Below are 16,811 nucleotides of genomic sequence, written 5' to 3' on the forward strand. Positions count from 1 at the left end.
AAGGAGCCCCGGGATGGGCCATCTTGAAAGGGGGGGCTCAGGTGGAGAAAAAGAATACCATTCTAAGGACATGGCAGAAGAGGCTAGGCACAGTGTTGGAGGAAGATACCCTTAATATCTGTTAGGGAGCTTCCCAGCTGGGACCTCAAGAGTGTTTATTGATCTAGGGGATGAAAGAGTTTGTTAGTCGTGGCTTTGCATTTACCCGAGATCTTCCTAGTTGTCTGTAAAGGCTGGGAAGAGGGACTGCTTGCCCCCTCCCCATGTGCATGTGGGACCCAGTGTGTATTGGGACAGCCGTGTACACACATGCCCAACAACGTTACCCAGATGCCCCACAGCCTTCATTTCCTTGAGGGGGCCCGAGGAGTCAGCCAGGCAGGCCTGGGATGGTCTCCCTTAGACATCTTCTGATGCTACCTGCCTTCACTGTCCACCTCTTTGCAGCCCCCCGCTCCTGCATCATTGACAAAGACGAGCTGAAGGATGGCCTACGTGTGCTGATCCCTATGGATGACAAACTGCTGTATGCGGGACATGTGCAAACAGTGCACTCACCCGACATGTGAGTGACTTCTGTGGGGTTTTCTGGCTCAGCTCCCACACCCTCGCCTGGTTCTGCCTCAAGGCTACCTGGGCAGGTTGATTTTCCCCTGTCTGAGCTGGGAGATCAGCAGTGTAGGGGTTCTTGTGAGTCACTGAGGCCAGTAGTTGGGAGTTGTACCAGAGTAGACCCCAACTTCTGTTGGGTGGAGCCAGGCCTTTTGGGGCCCAGCAGGACGTGGGTAAGTGAGGTGTGCAACTCTCCTTTGGAATTGGGGGTCTGATTGGACATGGTTTCCAGCCCCTGAATTATATAAATGAGAAAGTGGATACAGGAAGAGTGAGAACTCAATCCATATTAGTAAGTTAATAGACACCCGAAGTTGAATCCCATGGACCAGGCAGCAGAGCTGGCAGGCTGGGTTTGTGGCAGGGCAGTGTCTGGAAGGAAGGGGGTTCTGTGACCACTGCCTCACTGTACATTTGGCCCTGGCCTTGCAGATACCGTGTGGTGGTGGAAGGCGAGCGTGGGAACCGTCCCCACATCTACTGCCTGGAGCAACTACTGCAGGAGGCGGTGAGTGGGAGAGGGGAGTTGACTCCAAGGCCTGGAGGGAGGGGCTCCAAGGCTGTGGCCAAGTGCTTTGCTCTTTCTTGGTCACCCCCTTCCTAGTCACCTTCTGACCCTCAGCCCTGTACTCTACCAGATTATAGATGTGAGGCCGGCCTCCACACGCTTCTTGCCCCAGGGGACCAGGATCGCTGCCTACTGGAGCCAGCAATACCGCTGCCTCTATCCAGGCACGGTAGTCCGAGGTGAGACACCCCTCCTCCCTAGCTCACCCAGCTCCTAATAAGTCGGTCTCAGTTCATCTGGCTAATGAAGCCAGCTCCCAGCTGGCTTAGTTATAGAGGCAGTTGCTGGTTTGCATAACTAAACTCCAGGGAGGGCTTTCTGGTATGGCTTGATCCAGGTACTATTCAGATAAAATCCACAGGACTCAGGCTCTTGGGATCTGATCTGTGGGCTGGCTACACCAGCTTCTTGGGAAGGTATTTCACCTTCACAAATCCTGTCAGAGAATGTCACAACTCCTGCTTTCCCATGTCGGTTGGGGGTTGACTGACTTGGCTCATGAAGTTTATTGAGACTACTACAGTGAGTTCACGGGGGTGGGCCCATTACAATCCTGTTCTTGCTGCTAAGGAACGCAGTCGGCCTCCCTTCTCCATCGACAGTGTATCACGGTGGATTTTCCATTGCTGTGACGAAGTACCAGGCAGAAGATGTCAGGGCAGAAGGACCTGTTTTGACTTGCAGTCTAGGCAGGCACATTGCTCTTCTGGTCCTCAACTCTGTTGATTCTGGGTCTGTATCAGTGTAGAGCGTCATGGCGCCACAATGTGGCCAAGGCCGCTCACAACCTGAGAAAAAGGAAGCAGAGAATGTGAGCAGACCAGATGCCAGGTACAACCTTCAAAAAAGATAATCCCCAGTGACCTGCTACTCCGGTGAGGCCCCACTTCTGAAGGTTTCCACCCCATATTAGCGCCAGCCACTGGGCATGAAGTATTCAACACATGGGGAAGTTGGGATGTTGTTAACCCCACAGAGAGTGGAAGATGGGCAGATGGAAATACATAGGGTGGGGCTGGGATGATGGCTCAGAGGCTAAGAATGCTTGCTTCAACATGATGAAAATCAGAGTTCAGATCCCAGCACCCGTGTAACAAGCTGGATTTCCTATACACACTTGTATTGTCAGCTCTGCAGGGTGTGGAGACAGGAGAATCACTGGGCTCACAGAAAATGTTGGCCTCTGGTTTCAGGGAGAGACCCTGACTTGACAGACTAGGTGGAGAATGATAGCTGAGGATACCTGCTGCCCTCTGCAGGCACATGCGTGCTTGCGCTCTCTCTGTGTGTCTCTGTCTCTGTCTCACACACACACACACACACACACACACACACACACACACACACACAGACATGTATATACAAACAAATGAGTTAATACCTATTTGAAGCCAAAAGAATAAACAGATATGGAGCTGGAGAAATGGTCCAGTGGTTGAAGATGCTTACTGCTTTTGGGTTCCCAGCAGCCCATATGACAGCTCACAAATGTCTGTAACTCCAGTTTGGGGGATCTGATGTCCTCTTCTGGCCTCCATGGATTGCATGCAGGAATACAAACTCATGCAGGCACGCACATAAACATAAATAAAAATGAGTAAGTCTTAATAAAGAAACAAATGTGTGCACCAGAAGACAGATGGTAAAGGTGTCAGGCAGACACATAAAGCAGATACTTGAGCAGCTCTAGCCAGCTCTAGTCATTCCAAAACCAAAATATGGGGGCAGGGCATTGGTGTTGGCCAAAAGGCCAAGCACCGTACACCCCTTGGCTACCTCTCATTTTACATACCAAAAGGCAGTATACCATTAAACAACAGGGTGTCCAGGACAGTCGGAGCCACAGGTAAGCTGGGAAGATATTTCTTTGCAATCTATAAGTCACTCATCAAACACCAGAAATCATGTTACTATGGTAAACATTTATCAGGAGTCTGGCATTCTGAGACTTTGTTCAGTACCATAAAGGACCAGGTGCTGGCCAAGCCTGCCTTGGGGGGCCCCTTGGAGTTTCAGGCCTGAAGCTGGCTAGCATCTTAAGGCTCCCCTTGGTCTCATCTGTGTGACATTCTATTTCGTTCATGGTTCATCTCTTCATTTTAACAGATATTTCAGTAGCTTATTTGTTTGGGGATGTGGATTCATGTAGCCCAGGCTAGACTCAAACCTTCTATGTAGACAATGAAGACTTTGACCTTCAGACCCCTCCTGCCTCCAGCTTCCAAGTACGTGTGCCATCTCACCGAGTTGGTGCAGTGCCAGGGATGGAACCAGGGCTTTGTGTGTTCATGGCAGGCACTGTGCCAGCTGAGCCTCTTGGGAGTTTTTAGAGAAAGAGCCCACGGATGATAGTTTATTTGGTCTTGTGTGTTACCATCTCTGTAGTCTACCCTTAGATAGAGACAGTTGGGCTGGGTATAAATTCCACATTGGAAATAATTTCCCCCTTCCTTCCTTCCTTCCTTCCTCCCTCCCTCCCTCCCTCCCTCCCTCCCTCCCTCCTTTCTTCCTTTCTTTTTCTTCAGTTTTTCAATATAGGATTTCTTTGTATAGCCTTAGTGGTCCTGGAACTTGCTCTATCTATAAACTAGGCTGGCTTTGAACTTGGAGAACCACCTGCCTCTGCCTCCTGAGTGCTGGGCTTAAAGGCTTGTGCCTCCATGCCTGGCTTCCTCTTACCTTTTCAAAGTCATCATTTGTTTTACTTTGAGACAGCATCTTACCATATAGCTCTCTGGCTAGTCCAGAACTCACTCTGTAGACCATGCTGGCCTTGAACCCACAAGAGGTCCACTTGCCTCTGCCTCCCAGGTGCTCAGAATAAAGATGTGCACCACCACACATGGCTGTATATGCTGCTTGTGTTGAGCTTCCAGTATTATTTGGTAAGTTCAGCATGTTGTAATTCCTAAATCTGGGGGCTGAGGAGATGGCTCAGAAGGTAAAGCAATTTCTGTGCACGTGTGAGGAAGTAGAATTCAGATACCCAGCACCCATGTAGATTCCAGGATAGTGGTCTTCCCATAATCTCAACATGTGGGAGACAGACCTGGGATCCCCAGAGCCAGCACGCCACCTAGTTAGATTAGCTGACTCACCGAGATCTGGGTTCAAGTGATAGAACTCACCTCAATATATGAGGTGACCGAGGTCAGGGAGGGTACCCAACGTCAGCTGCTGGCCTCCACACACGTGCACACATGTGAGCTTGCACCTACTGGAACACACACTTAATACACATGCAGCAAAACTAGTCCCTAAATCGTTATGGGAGGCTCCTTTTGTTCATGTCTCTCTTTAGAACTGTTTAGTCTTCTCGTTGTCTCTGGTTTTACAGTCCTGTGAGTGTGCATGTATGTTCATGAAGTGTAGGCTCATACATGCCAAGGCATTCATGTGGCGGTCAGGGCTCAGCTTGTAGGAGTCTGTTCTCTCCTTCCACTGTGTGGGTCCCGGGGATGCAACTCATGTCTTCAGGCTTGGTAACAAGTGCGGTTACCCACCAAGTCTCTGGCCAGGCCTGGCTTGGAACTCCTGATCCTCCTGCCTCGGACTCTGGAGTGCTGGGGTTACGGGCACACACCCCCACTCTTGTCTTGACTTTCTTCTCTCCCTTGAGGGTTGATTTTCAAGAAAATCTCTGCTCCATCTGCACATCTGTTTTTGAAGAATCTCACAGAGGGTGTTTTTCATTTGTTTGGGATTCCCTTGGCTCCTTCTCGCCTTCTGCATCTCTTCCTAGTCTGGGTTAGTTTTCTTCTTATTATTAGAGATGGTCCTGGCATCTTTATTGATCCTTAGTGAAGAGAGAAAGAGAAAGATGGAGAGCCAGTCTGGAGTTCTGCATGTTGGTGGGTGGGTGGAATCTTCTGCTCAGGGATTCCCTAATACTGGCACATGTAGGTTCTTCCTCCTCAACTGGTCGGTGCCACCAGGCCCACGTCTTTGAGGATGTGGATTTAGCATTTGCATATTGAGAAGGGGTTGGTGTGTCCCCATGTTCGGTATGCAGACGTACCCAGTACCCTTCGGTCTAGAGCTATAGGAGTCTTTCCGTTCATCCTGCTAGGCAGACGCCTTCATTCAGTATTGGGGACTCCTCCATCCTTGGCCTTGTTGGCCTCAACACCTTCCAGAACAGTAAAGTCAAAGCCAAACTATCCAGACTTGGTGGCACGGGCCTGCCAACATGGGTACTCAGGAGGCTGAGGCAGGAGGATCACAACATCAAGGCCTCCCTGGGCTACAGAGTGAGTTCAGGGCCAGCCTGGGCAATTTAAGTGAGGCCCTGTCTCAACAAATAAGAGTAAAAACAGGAGCCGGGTGTGGCGGCGCATGCCTTTAATCCTAGCACTTGGGAGGCAGAGGCAAGCGGATCTCTGAGTTTGAAGCCATTCTAGGCTATAGAGTGAGTTCCAGGACAGGCTCCAAAGCTACACAGAGAAACTCTGTCTCGAAAAAACCAAATGAGTGAAAGCAGGGCTGGGGATGTGGCTTGGAGGTAGCTCTGGCCTGACTCGCATGAGACCACAATCAACTGTGACTGCCCCTATGGAATGTAGACATATGTCCCACTTCCTGTCTTTGATATACAGAGCTGATGTACTGGTAATGCTTTTAAAGTGGTTTTGGGGAGGGTCTTAGGTATGAGCAAACCCAGATAGGTGTGCAGTCAGCCATCTCTACCCCCTAAAGTCTAAGACACAGAGCCAGAAATGAGAAAGCTGGCCCTCTGTCCTTGACCTGTGTGGTTCTTAACGCCCATGCCAGCCCAACTGTGTATACATCCCAGGGTCCTCTAAGGCTGTGCCTCTGTGTCCTGGGCTGCAGTCCTAGGAGCCTCCCTGACCAGCCTTTACCCTCAGGGCTGCTGGACCTGGAAGACGATGGAGACCTGATTACCGTGGAGTTTGATGATGGAGACACGGGCAGGATCCCCCTCTCACACATCCGCCTCTTGCCACCTGACTACAAAATCCAATGTGAGTGATGAATCTATGGCATGGGGTGGAGAGGGGGTATCTGAAGCCCCAGCTGGGCCCACACACCCAGACCCTTGCCTGACTACCCTGTAGCATATTCTACCTGCTTGTTGTTGCCCAGGTTCTCTTCACTTATCTCTGGGCCCAGTTTGGCATTTGGTTCTCTCTTGATTTGCGTTGCTGGGGATGGAGCCCAGCGTCTTGTACAAGCTAGCCAGGCACTCTACCACTGAGCCACACCCCAGCCCCTCACTGGGGGATTCTAGGCAGGTGCTCTACCACTGAGCCACACCCCAGCCCCTCACTGGGGGATTCTAGGTAGGTGCTCTACCACTGAGCCACACCCCAGCCCCTCACTGGAGGATTCTAGGCAGGTGCTCTCCCACTGAGCCACACCCCAGCCCCTCACTGGGGGATTCTAGGCAGGTGCTCTACCACTGAGTCACACCCCAGCCCCTCTCTTCAGATCTGAAGCTCTAGATGCTGGTGGGTGGGCAGGAATCTTCTGCTCAGGGAGTCCCCTGAGCTCTACCATGGAGCCACACCTCCATCACTAGAGGATTCTAGATCCTACCGCTGAGCTCCCTAACGTGGGTTGGCTGCAGGGTATTCTGCCTGCATGCCAAAAAGTCTGGTCAGTAGAACCTGAGCCACTATCTGCTTTGTCCTATAGGTGCTGAGCCATCCCCGGCTCTCCTAGTGCCCAGTGCAAAACGCCGTAGCAGGAAGACCAGCAAAGACACTGGGGAAGGCAAAGAAGGGGCCGCCACAGCACCCCAGGAGGCCACAGGGGCAAAGCCGCGAGGGCGAGGACGGAAACCCAGTGCCAAAGCCAAGGGTGGTAAGTTACCCCTGGTCTGGGAGGATGGGGATGAGACCACTGTGGGAACCAGATGCTGGGGCTCAGGGCTTCCCATGAATAGACCGCTCTCTGTCCTGTGAGAATTCTGTGCTGCTGGGCAATTTTTCCTGGGTTCACCTACTGCTTAGAGAAATTGGCAAGCGTTTGAAGGACCTACTGTGGGGCTTACACAGGGAGGAGCCTTGCCTCCAGGTCCCTGCCCAGGGTTCTCCAAAGGCTTTCTGACCAGGATCCCACCCAGCTCATCGAGCAGTAAGTCCTACCTTTGATCTCTGGTTGTGGTCTCTCTATTAGACAGAGCTGTTGTCCTGGAGGAAGGGGCTGCCACAGATGAGGTCCCCAGTGCTCCCTTGGCCCTGGAGCCCATCAACACCCAAAGTTCCAAGAAGAGTCCCCCAGAACCAGTGGACAAGCGGGCCAGAGGCCCCAAAGCTCGCTCAGTCTCTGCACAACCCAGTCCCGCACCACCCACCTTCTCCAGCTGCCCAGCTCCCGAGCCCTTTGGGGAGCTACCAGCACCCACTGCTGCCCCACTCATCAACATGCCTGTGACCATGCCTGCCACTCGCCCCAAACCCAAGAAGGCTCGGGCTGCCGAGGGGTCAGGTGCCAAAGGTCCCCGGAGGCCAGGGGAAGAGGATGAACTGCTTGTCAAACTGGACCATGAGGGGGTCATGTCCCCCAAAAGCAAGAAGGCCAAAGAGGCCCTGCTCCTGCGGGAAGATCCAGGGCCCGGGGGTTGGCCAGAATCCACGGGGTTGCTCAGCCTGGGTAGCTACTCACCAGCTGTTGGCAACAGTGAGCCCAAGGCCACCTGGCCCAAGGCTCTGGAGGGAGACCTCACTCAGGAGCCCGGGCCGGGGCTTCCTTTAGAGGATTCTGGCAACTCCAAAAGCCCAGACAAGGCCCAGGCTGAGCAAGATGGGGCCGAGGAGTCGGAGACCACTAGCAGCAGTAGCAGCAGCAGCAGCAGCAGCAGCAGTAGCAGCAGCAGCAGCAGTAGCAGCAGCAGCAGCAGCAGCAGTAGCAGCAGCAGCAGCGGTTCTGAAACAGAAGGCGAGGAAGACACTGAGAAGAGCAGGGAGGCCGGCCGGGGTGCAGGGGGCCGGACCTGCAGTGCTGCCAGCTCCAGGGCATCTTCTCCTGCCTCCTCCTCCTCTTCCTCCTCTTCCTCTTCCTCTTCTTCCTCTTCCTCTTCTTCCTCCTCTTCCTCTTCCTCTTCTTCCTCCTCTTCCTCTTCCTCTTCCTCCTCTTCCTCCTCCTCCTCCTCTTCCACCACAGACGAGGATTCTTCCTGTAGCTCAGATGATGAAGCAACCCCTGCGCCCGCAGCCAGTCCCTCCACGCAGCCAGCGCTCCCCACCAAGGTGTCCAAGCCACCTAGCAAGGCACGCTCCTCAGCTCACTCCCCAGGCAAGAAGGCGCCCCCTGTCACCCAGCCACTGCCCCAGCCCCCACCCCAGCCCCAGCAGACTCTGCAACCCAAGACCCAGGCTGGGGCTGGGGCCAAGAGCCGACCCAAGAAGAGAGAAGGCGTGCACCTGCCTACCACCAAGGAGCTGGCCAAGCGGCAGCGTCTGCCATCCGTGGAGAACCGGCCTAAAATTGCTGCCTTCCTACCCGCCCGGCAGCTTTGGAAGTGGTTTGGCAAGCCCACTCAGGTAAACTTCCTGGAAGGGAACCGTGGATGGGGTTAGTCTTGAGGTCCAGAAAAGCACCCTGGGTTCCAAAATCCATTTTAGTCCAGAGTCCATGTCCTGTATAGATAGCATGGCCTTGCCCAACCTGTTCCACAACCTTCCCTTTGGAGCTCAAGTTATGGACACTGGGACCCACATAGGCCCTCCTGTGGTGCTCAGGCCAGAAAGAGAGGGCCCTTACAAGCCCTTCAGGAGCTAGCCTGCTCATCATTGTACCTGCCTCAATGTCAGCTGCTTTTAAACCTCAAGGTCAGAGAACGGAAAGCTGTTTCTTAGCAGCAAGTGACTCGCGTCAACACCTTTTGCCTGGCTCAGACCCGGTATAGCCCCTGAGCTAAAAGCCCTAGTGTGGTGGGCCAGGGGTCATGGGTCCCACCTCTATCCTGACAGTCAGGGCTGGTCTTCCAGGAGCAGGTTCCAAGCACTCCCCACCCTCACTGTCTCCCATCTACTCACCTACATGTACAAAGAGTATACATGCATGTGTACACACGTGCCCATACCTGCTTGTGCAGGGGCACCAAGTGCTCACATGGACGTACGTTCAGGCACGCAATGTGCATGCACGGGTGCTGTTATGAATTGAGCAGAAGCATGCCAAGTCTCATCTCATCCCCACTAGCCACACACTGTCATGTTCTGAATACTTCATCCACTATAGTGGCACCATGTCTGATGATGTAGAAACTTGGGGAAGGTGGTCCCTGACTAAAGGAAGTAGGTCCCTGAGGGTGGGTCCTGAGTATATGTTAGCGCTGATCATTCCGTTTTCCTGTACAGCTGTGAAGTGAACAGCTTACCTCTGCCCCGTTCTCTCATTACCATGTGGGCGGCCCCAGCACGTAGGGTCAAACGACCATGGACTAGGTCCTCTGAGAACATGAGCCCAAAGCAAATCTCCTCCCTTTTTAAAAACTTTTTCTTCTTTCTTCTTTTTAATCTGTCAAGTATTTGGTCAGCAATGAGAAAAGTAACAATCATAAATAGACCATAGACACATGAACACTGCACACAGAAATAAAGTCATATGTGTCTGTGTGTACAGACATGCAATATATATGGGGCAAGGTACACGTGTACATGCACTTCTCAGTCGAGGGTATTGTCAGCAGCTATTCTGGAAACTTCCATGTGGAGTATGGTAACAGCCCTCCTGATGAACAGTCCACCCCATACCTGAGCTCCAGTGTGTCACTCAGCTTACCCTTCTAAATGACAAAGTACTCTGTGCATAGCCAAGGATGAACTTGAGTTTCTGCCTCTGTCTCCTGAGTGCTGGGATTACAGGCATATACTACCATGCCCAGTTTATGGCATACTGAGGATGGAACCCAGGGCTTTGGGTGTGCATGGTGAGCACTCTGCCATCTGGGCTCCAGGACCAGTGCTAGACACCATTATCTCTGGCCAAGTGCTGGGTGCCATAGTGGAGAGGCATATATGGGACTAAACTTCCCATACCGTGTCCAGGAAGCAAAGAAAAAGAGAGAGTCCTAGGCCTTGAATCCCCTTGAGGGCATACCTTAGTGACCTACTAACCTTAGTGACCTATAACCTCGATAGCCCCGCCTTGCTGTATCCTCACCACTTTTAGTAACCCCATCCTGGACAGCCATGACCTAATCCAGAGCCTTTGGGGGCAATCCATAACTGAACCTTGGTAGCCAGGCTTGTGTGTGTGGTTTCCCTGTCCACGGGCCCACCCTGGGCTTGTTCTTCGCAGCCACATGGTTAGCCCAGGGTTCCCAGGCTGTGTGAACAGCTCCGAGGAGATGCTCCCATTGGTCGGAAGTTCTTTCCTACACCCTTATGTCACCCTGACAGGTTTAGGAGTTGGGAATTAACAATGACAGTGGTGGGGGAGGGTACTTGGTGACCTCCCTTGGGGTTCGGGGAGACCCTGGCTTGTGTGTGGTATCAGCTCCTAGGTTCAGGGAGGCTGGAGAGGTGGGGTGCAGTGATGTCAGAATGAGGCCTGTTTGGGAAGGGGGCACTTTGTGGGCGTCCCTCCATTCCTCCCCTCCTTTCCTGCCTGCCCCTCTCCCCTCCCCTCCTTTCCTTCCTGCCCCTCTTCCCTCCCCTCCTTTCCTGCCTGCCCCTCTCCCCTCTCCTCCTTTCCTGCCTGCCCCTCTCCCCTCCCCTCCTTTCCTGCCTGCCCCTCTCCCCTCCCCTCCTTTCCTGCCTGCCCCTCTCCCCTCCCCTCCTTTCCTGCCTGCCCCCTCCCCTCCCCTCCTTTCCTGCCTGCCCCTCTCCCCTCCCCTCCTTTCCTGCCTGCCCCCTCCCCTCCCCTCCTTTCCTGCCTGCCCCCTCCCCTCCCCTCCTTTCCTGCCTGCCCCTCTCCCCTCCCCTCCTTTCCTGCCTGCCCCTCTCCCCTCCCCTCCTTTCCTGCCTGCCCCTCTCCCCTCCCCTCCTTTCCTGCCTGCCCCCTCCCCTCCCCTCCTTTCCTGCCTGCCCCTCTCCCCTCCACTCCTTTCCTGCCTGCCCCTCTCCCCTCCCCTCCTTTCCTGCCTGCCCCCTCCCCTCCCCTCCTTTCCTGCCTGCCCCTCTCCCCTCCCCTCCTTTCCTGCCTGCCCTCTCCCCTCCCCTCCTTTCCTGCCTGCCCCTCTCCCTTCTCCCTTCTCCCATCCCTCCTGAATTTTCAGTGGCAGATGGATTAATCCAGGTTCAGTGAGAGATCCTATCTCAAAATAAGGTGGCACCATGAATGGTGGCATGCGCCTTTAATCTCAGCACTCTTCAGGCTGAGGCTGGAGGAGCTCTGTGAGTTCACGGCTAGTCTGGTCTACATAGAGAGTTCCAGGACAGCCAGGGCTACATAGTGATACTCTGTTTAAAAAAACAAAAACAAAACAAAACAAAACAAAAAGAAAAGAAAAAAAAAAGGGTGCCAGGGCTGGAGAAAAGGCTCAGAAGTTACTAAAGCATTTAAAATTCCGTTGTGAGGCCCAGAGTTTGAACCACAGCACCTACATTGGTGGCTCCCAAACGCCAGTAACTTTAGTTCCCAAGGATCTGAAACGTTTCTCTTGCTTCTTTGGGCATCTGCACACACATGTGCACATACACTCACAAAGTCATACATAAACAAAATAAGTATGTTTTTTAAAAAAATAGGTAAGATGGAGAGCAAAAGAGGAAGACACCTATGGCCGCCACACACCTGCACCTCACATGCACACATGTGCACCTGAATGTACACCCATTACATGTGTATGCACACATGCGTACACTCCCTGCCTCTAAAAACGAAGAGGGGTGTAGCAGACAGCTTTTGTTGCTATGAGAGGACACTTGAGATAACTTGTGAAGAGGAAACTTTCGTTATGGCTCATTGTGTCCATCTGCTGGCCCTGGCTCTACTGCTTGGGTCTTTGTGTCCATCTGCCAGCTCTGGCTTGATTGCTTGGGTCTGCGCTAAAGCAGGAGCACATGGTGTGGCAGAATTGCTCATCTCTTGGCTGCCAGGAAACAGAGGCCTGAGAGCCCCTTTAAGGCTGTACCTCCAGTGACCTGCTTCCTCCTGGTTTGGCACCAACTCTTAACAGTTCCACTCCCTCAGTAGCGCCACCAGCTGGTCCTTCAATAAGCTCTCAGCGGGCGAACTCGGGGTGGGGTTGGGGCTTCCAAACTCAAGCTGAGGCATCCCTTCCGTGCAGACCCCCAGTATTGGTGGTAGGTGCTTAGGTCCAGGATGAGGGAATCCAGGCTTGCCCAGCCAGGGCCTGGCTGGTGGGGTGCCTGGCATGAGACTCCACGGGGCTGGGCACAGTGCTGGGCTCTGGTCCCTGACTAACACATCCTACAGCGGCGAGGCATGAAGGGCAAGGCTCGCAAGCTCTTCTACAAAGCCATCGTTCGAGGCAAGGAGATGATCCGAATTGGGGACTGTGCAGTCTTCCTGTCGGCTGGCCGCCCCAACCTACCCTACATTGGCCGGATCCAGAGCATGTGGGAGTCATGGGGCAACAACATGGTGGTTCGTGTGAAGTGGTTTTACCATCCAGAAGAGACCAGCCCGGGCAAACAGTTCCACGAGGGCCAGGTGAGCCTTTCCCTGCTGGGAACTGGGAGAGACCCTGGTACATAAAGTCAGACCCATGGTTGTTGAAAGGCAGAACCCATGGTTCTGTTGGTGTGCTAAAATACCCTGACAGAAAGCAACATAGGAGAGTAAGGGTTTTCTTTTAGCTGACGGTTCTACGTTACCGTCCATCTCTGTGGGGACAGCTGGTCATATCACATCCACAGCCGGGGCAGAGAGTATGAATGCATTCATGCTTAGTGCTCAGCTCGCTCCCTCTACTCAAACAGTCCAAGGTTCCCTGTGCAGGAATAGTGTTGCCCACAGTGGGCTGGGTCTTCGCACCTCAATTAACAAGATCAAGATAAAGCCCAGCAGAGGTACCCACACCCCAACCTTCCTAGAGGGCGCCGTATTGAGACTTTCTTCCCAGATAATTCTAGATTGTGTCAAATTGACGGTTAAAAACTAACCATCACACAGCTTGAGGCTGGGCATCTGGATACTAAGAACAGTGCCCCTACAAGTGAGGAGGTTGAGTCCAAGGGAGCTTGTATAGTCAGCCAGAGATCTCAGATGGAGGTAAAACAAGGCTCAGACTTAACCCTATCCCCTCATCTATCCCCCCAGCACTGGGACCAGAAGTCGGGGCGCAGTCTCCCTGCAGCCCTGCGGGCCTCCAGCCAGAGGAAGGACTTTATGGAGGTAAGAAGGCAGCGGCGGGCTGGTGCTGGGGTATCGGCTCTGTCCAGATGGGCTGGACTGTAAACTTTCTGCTCTGCCCCGCCAAGTCTCTCCCTCTTGTGTCTGTGGTTCTGAGCTACTGAGGTCCCTTTCTCTGTCCCACCTGCTCCCTGAATCTGCACATCTGTCCCTCTTCTCTTCTGTTGTTCCTCTCATTTTTATTTCTTTTCTGTGTGTCTGCATATATGAAAGTTCACACCCATGGTGGGGAGTGTGCGTGTGGGTGTGGGCGTGGGTGGAGACCCAGGGTCAGCACTGGGAGTCTTCCTTGATCGTCAAACCCAGGTCTTACTAGCCAGCTTGCTCCAGAGGTCCCCTGTCTCTGTCTTCTGAGGCTGAAATTACAGGTGGGCTGACACATCCACCTGCTGCTTCTGTAAGTTCTGGAGATCTAAACTTGGGTCCTCATAACTTGCTGCTTGTAAGATGAGGACCTTAACCCAAGGAGTCTGCACAGGCCATGTGTCCATTCTTACCTTGGGGCACTGTCTCCTCTTGCCATCTCTGTTTCTCTCTGCTCTCTTCATCTCCTGTGGTCTCTGTCTCTCTATCATTGTCTCTTGGTCTCTCTCAGTCTCAGTCTCTCCGACTCTTGCTCTGTCTCTTTTCGTTTCCATCTTTTTCCATCTCTATCGCCATATCTCGGCCTCCAGGTCTGTACCCTTAAAGCATCCCGGGGTCCCCCTGATCCAGAAGGGTTCCCTCCAGTCCCTAACACCGACACTGTGTCCCCGCAGCGTGCCCTGTACCAGTCCTCCCATGTGGATGAGAACGACGTTCAGACAGTGTCCCACAAGTGCCTGGTGGTGGGCCTGGAGCAGTATGAGCAGATGCTAAAGACCAAGAAGTACCAGGACAGCGAGGGCCTGTACTACCTCGCGGGCACTTATGAGCCCACCACAGGCATGATCTTCTCTACAGATGGCGTGCCTGTGCTCTGCTGAGTGCCCCCTACCCAGCGGGGCCCAGAGAGACCCCTCCCCACCACTGCCATGGCGCGGGACCATGTGTGTTGTGTGCATGCCAGTGTGCTCGTGGGCGTGTGCATGTGACCAGGTGGACGCCCCAGGCAAGTGCGAGTGTGTACATGTGTGTGCCCGTATGCATGCACGTGTGTGCGCACATGTGCACACATCTCTAGACCCTTTCTGGTCATCCCCTGGTGCCCTCATGCTGAGACACCTCCCCCCACCCCCACCCCCCACATCCAGCTATCAGGGTCCGGCTCTGCTGTCCCGTCAGGGTCATCTCAGAGGGGACTTCCCTCCAGCACTTTGTATGCGCTTAATGAGGCTGCCCTCCGAGCTCTGGGCCTGTGTACTTTGTTTTTGTGGATGGGGTGAGGGAGAGTTCCAAGGACCCAAACCGATGCTTGGTATAGAGTTCAGCCACACCCAGCACGGAGCCCATCGAAGGCCTTCCACCATGGGCCGGAGGGCCCCAACGCCAGCCAGCTTCACCAATCACTGGGCATCTGGGTGCCTGCATGCCCGGCCTCCACCCTCTCAGGACAGCCTGGACTTGGGGAACAAGGCAGGGGAGGGCAGCCCAGGAGCATCACCATACCTGGTGGGCCCCCCAGCCCAGACCCTTACACTACAGAAAACCCCAATGGTGCTGAAACCCGCGCCCACGCCCGGCACGGCCCGCCCGGCCCCCTCCACCAGGAGGATCCGAAAGGTTACCTGTACAGTTTATTGTAGCCTGCCCCTGTATCATACACCTTTAAATGGAGTCAACTTTTTAATTATATATATAAAGATAAATATATATAAATATATATATAAACTTTTTAAAACTGTGAAAAATAGCTATGAAATTATAAAAAAAAACACATTCTGACGTGCAGAATATTATTTTTTATTTCCTGTTAGATTGTGAGTGTCTAGCACCGGCTTTATGCCTCCCCCCAACTCCCCTGCACCCTCACCCCTGCCCATGTGTACTGTATGTGCCCCCAAATGGACGAGAGATGGAGATAGACAGAGGGGCCCCAAACCCAGCCCCCAGCTCAGCCCGAAGCACTTAACCAGCCCCCCTGTGCCTGCCAGACCCCAGTGGGGTCCCCGGAGGCTTTGAGCAGACAATCTTGAAGGAAGGAAAAGCCAGACTTCGGTTTTGTTTTGTTTTGTTTTGGGGGGGGTAATTACTGTTTCCTGATTTTTTTTTTAACATTTCTTTTGGAATTTTGTTTGTTGGCAAATTCTGTGTGATCTTTTTCATAAAAAAAAAAAAAAGAAAAGAAAGAAAAGAAAAAATTTAATTGGAAAAATACTATGGCTTGGAGTGGCTTATTTGGGAGCCTGGGATGGTGGGGTCGGTTTGGAGGAGCCCCACATGCCAGGGGCAAAAGCCAGGGTGCACCCTGGAGCTGCTCTACTAGGCACAGAGATGAATGGGCTAGGTCAAGCATTTCAGAAAGTTCTGGAAGCCGGGATGGTCTGTCTTGTTTAAAATTCAAGAGCTAGGGGCTGGAGAGCTGGCTCAATCATTATGAGCACTTGTTGCCCTTGCGGAAGGTCCAGACTCAGTACCCAGCACCCACATGGCAGGTCACAACTGTATGTAACTCAGTTCCAAGGGACCTGACACCTTGTTCTGACCAGGGATCACTTGGTGCACAGATATACATGCAGGCAAAGTAAATCTTGAAAAAAAAAATTAAGAGCTACAGGATGGAGAGTTTGTCGGTAAATTGCCCGAGTTCCATCCCAGGAAAGGAACAAGCATGGTGGTGCCCTCAGGATCGCAGGGCAGGGAAGGGAGGGCAGCCTCCATGGCTAGCCACTCCAGCCAAATAAGCAAGCAGGATGGCCTGCGGCCTGTGGGCTCAAGCCCACATATGGATGGGTCACGGTAACAGTTCTGCGCCCTGTAGAAGCTGGATTGACGGACTGGATGCTGGCCATTGCCAACCCCAAGTGTGAATCTGCATAGATAGCTACAGCCCTCATTCTGGGCTTTCCTACATCACAGCGGGGGAAGGGGGTGGGGTGGGGGTGGGGGGTGACAAGTGTTAGGTTGAGCAGGGAGACTGAGTAACGTGGTGAATGGGAAGAGTCACCCTGTTGTCATCTGGTGGTCCCTGTGACATCACCACCATCCAGGTCTTGATTCATAAAGGCTGCCCAGCTAGGACCCACAAGGGTTGCACACCATGTGAGTGCCCGAGGCTATAGGACTGAGGTGGCCCTCCTCCAACGCCCCATTTTCCCAGCCCATTCCTTGGGTCTCCAGGAACGGAGCAGTGAAAGGATGCTTCCGGTCTGGGAAGGTGGCTCAGTGAGTGCTAGACAAGCGTAAGGACTGAGTTCAAATCCCC

At 53.2% G+C, this 16,811-nt stretch overlaps 1 protein-coding gene across 9 annotated transcripts in view; it reads left to right on the forward strand.

Annotated features, from left to right (window-relative positions):
* Window positions 1–14,856, forward strand: part of Tnrc18 (trinucleotide repeat containing 18) — a 112,400-nt gene extending 97,544 nt beyond the window's left edge. For all 9 annotated transcript variants that reach the window (XM_052754164.1, XM_052754165.1, XM_052754166.1 and 6 more), the window contains 9 exons: window positions 448–565; window positions 1,045–1,120; window positions 1,251–1,359; window positions 6,046–6,162; window positions 6,836–7,003; window positions 7,319–8,685; window positions 12,530–12,766; window positions 13,376–13,450; window positions 14,227–14,856. In XM_052754164.1, the coding sequence (XP_052610124.1) occupies window positions 448–565; window positions 1,045–1,120; window positions 1,251–1,359; window positions 6,046–6,162; window positions 6,836–7,003; window positions 7,319–8,685; window positions 12,530–12,766; window positions 13,376–13,450; window positions 14,227–14,433 (2,474 nt within the window). In that variant the 3' untranslated portion in view covers window positions 14,434–14,856. The remainder of the gene's footprint in view (window positions 1–447; window positions 566–1,044; window positions 1,121–1,250; window positions 1,360–6,045; window positions 6,163–6,835; window positions 7,004–7,318; window positions 8,686–12,529; window positions 12,767–13,375; window positions 13,451–14,226) is intronic.
* The last annotated feature ends 1,955 nt before the right edge of the window (window positions 14,857–16,811 follow it).

This window comes from Peromyscus californicus, unplaced genomic scaffold (assembly GCF_007827085.1).
Source record: "Peromyscus californicus insignis strain IS unplaced genomic scaffold, ASM782708v3 Scaffold_2__1_contigs__length_46816999, whole genome shotgun sequence".
NCBI lineage: Eukaryota > Metazoa > Chordata > Mammalia > Rodentia > Cricetidae > Peromyscus > Peromyscus californicus.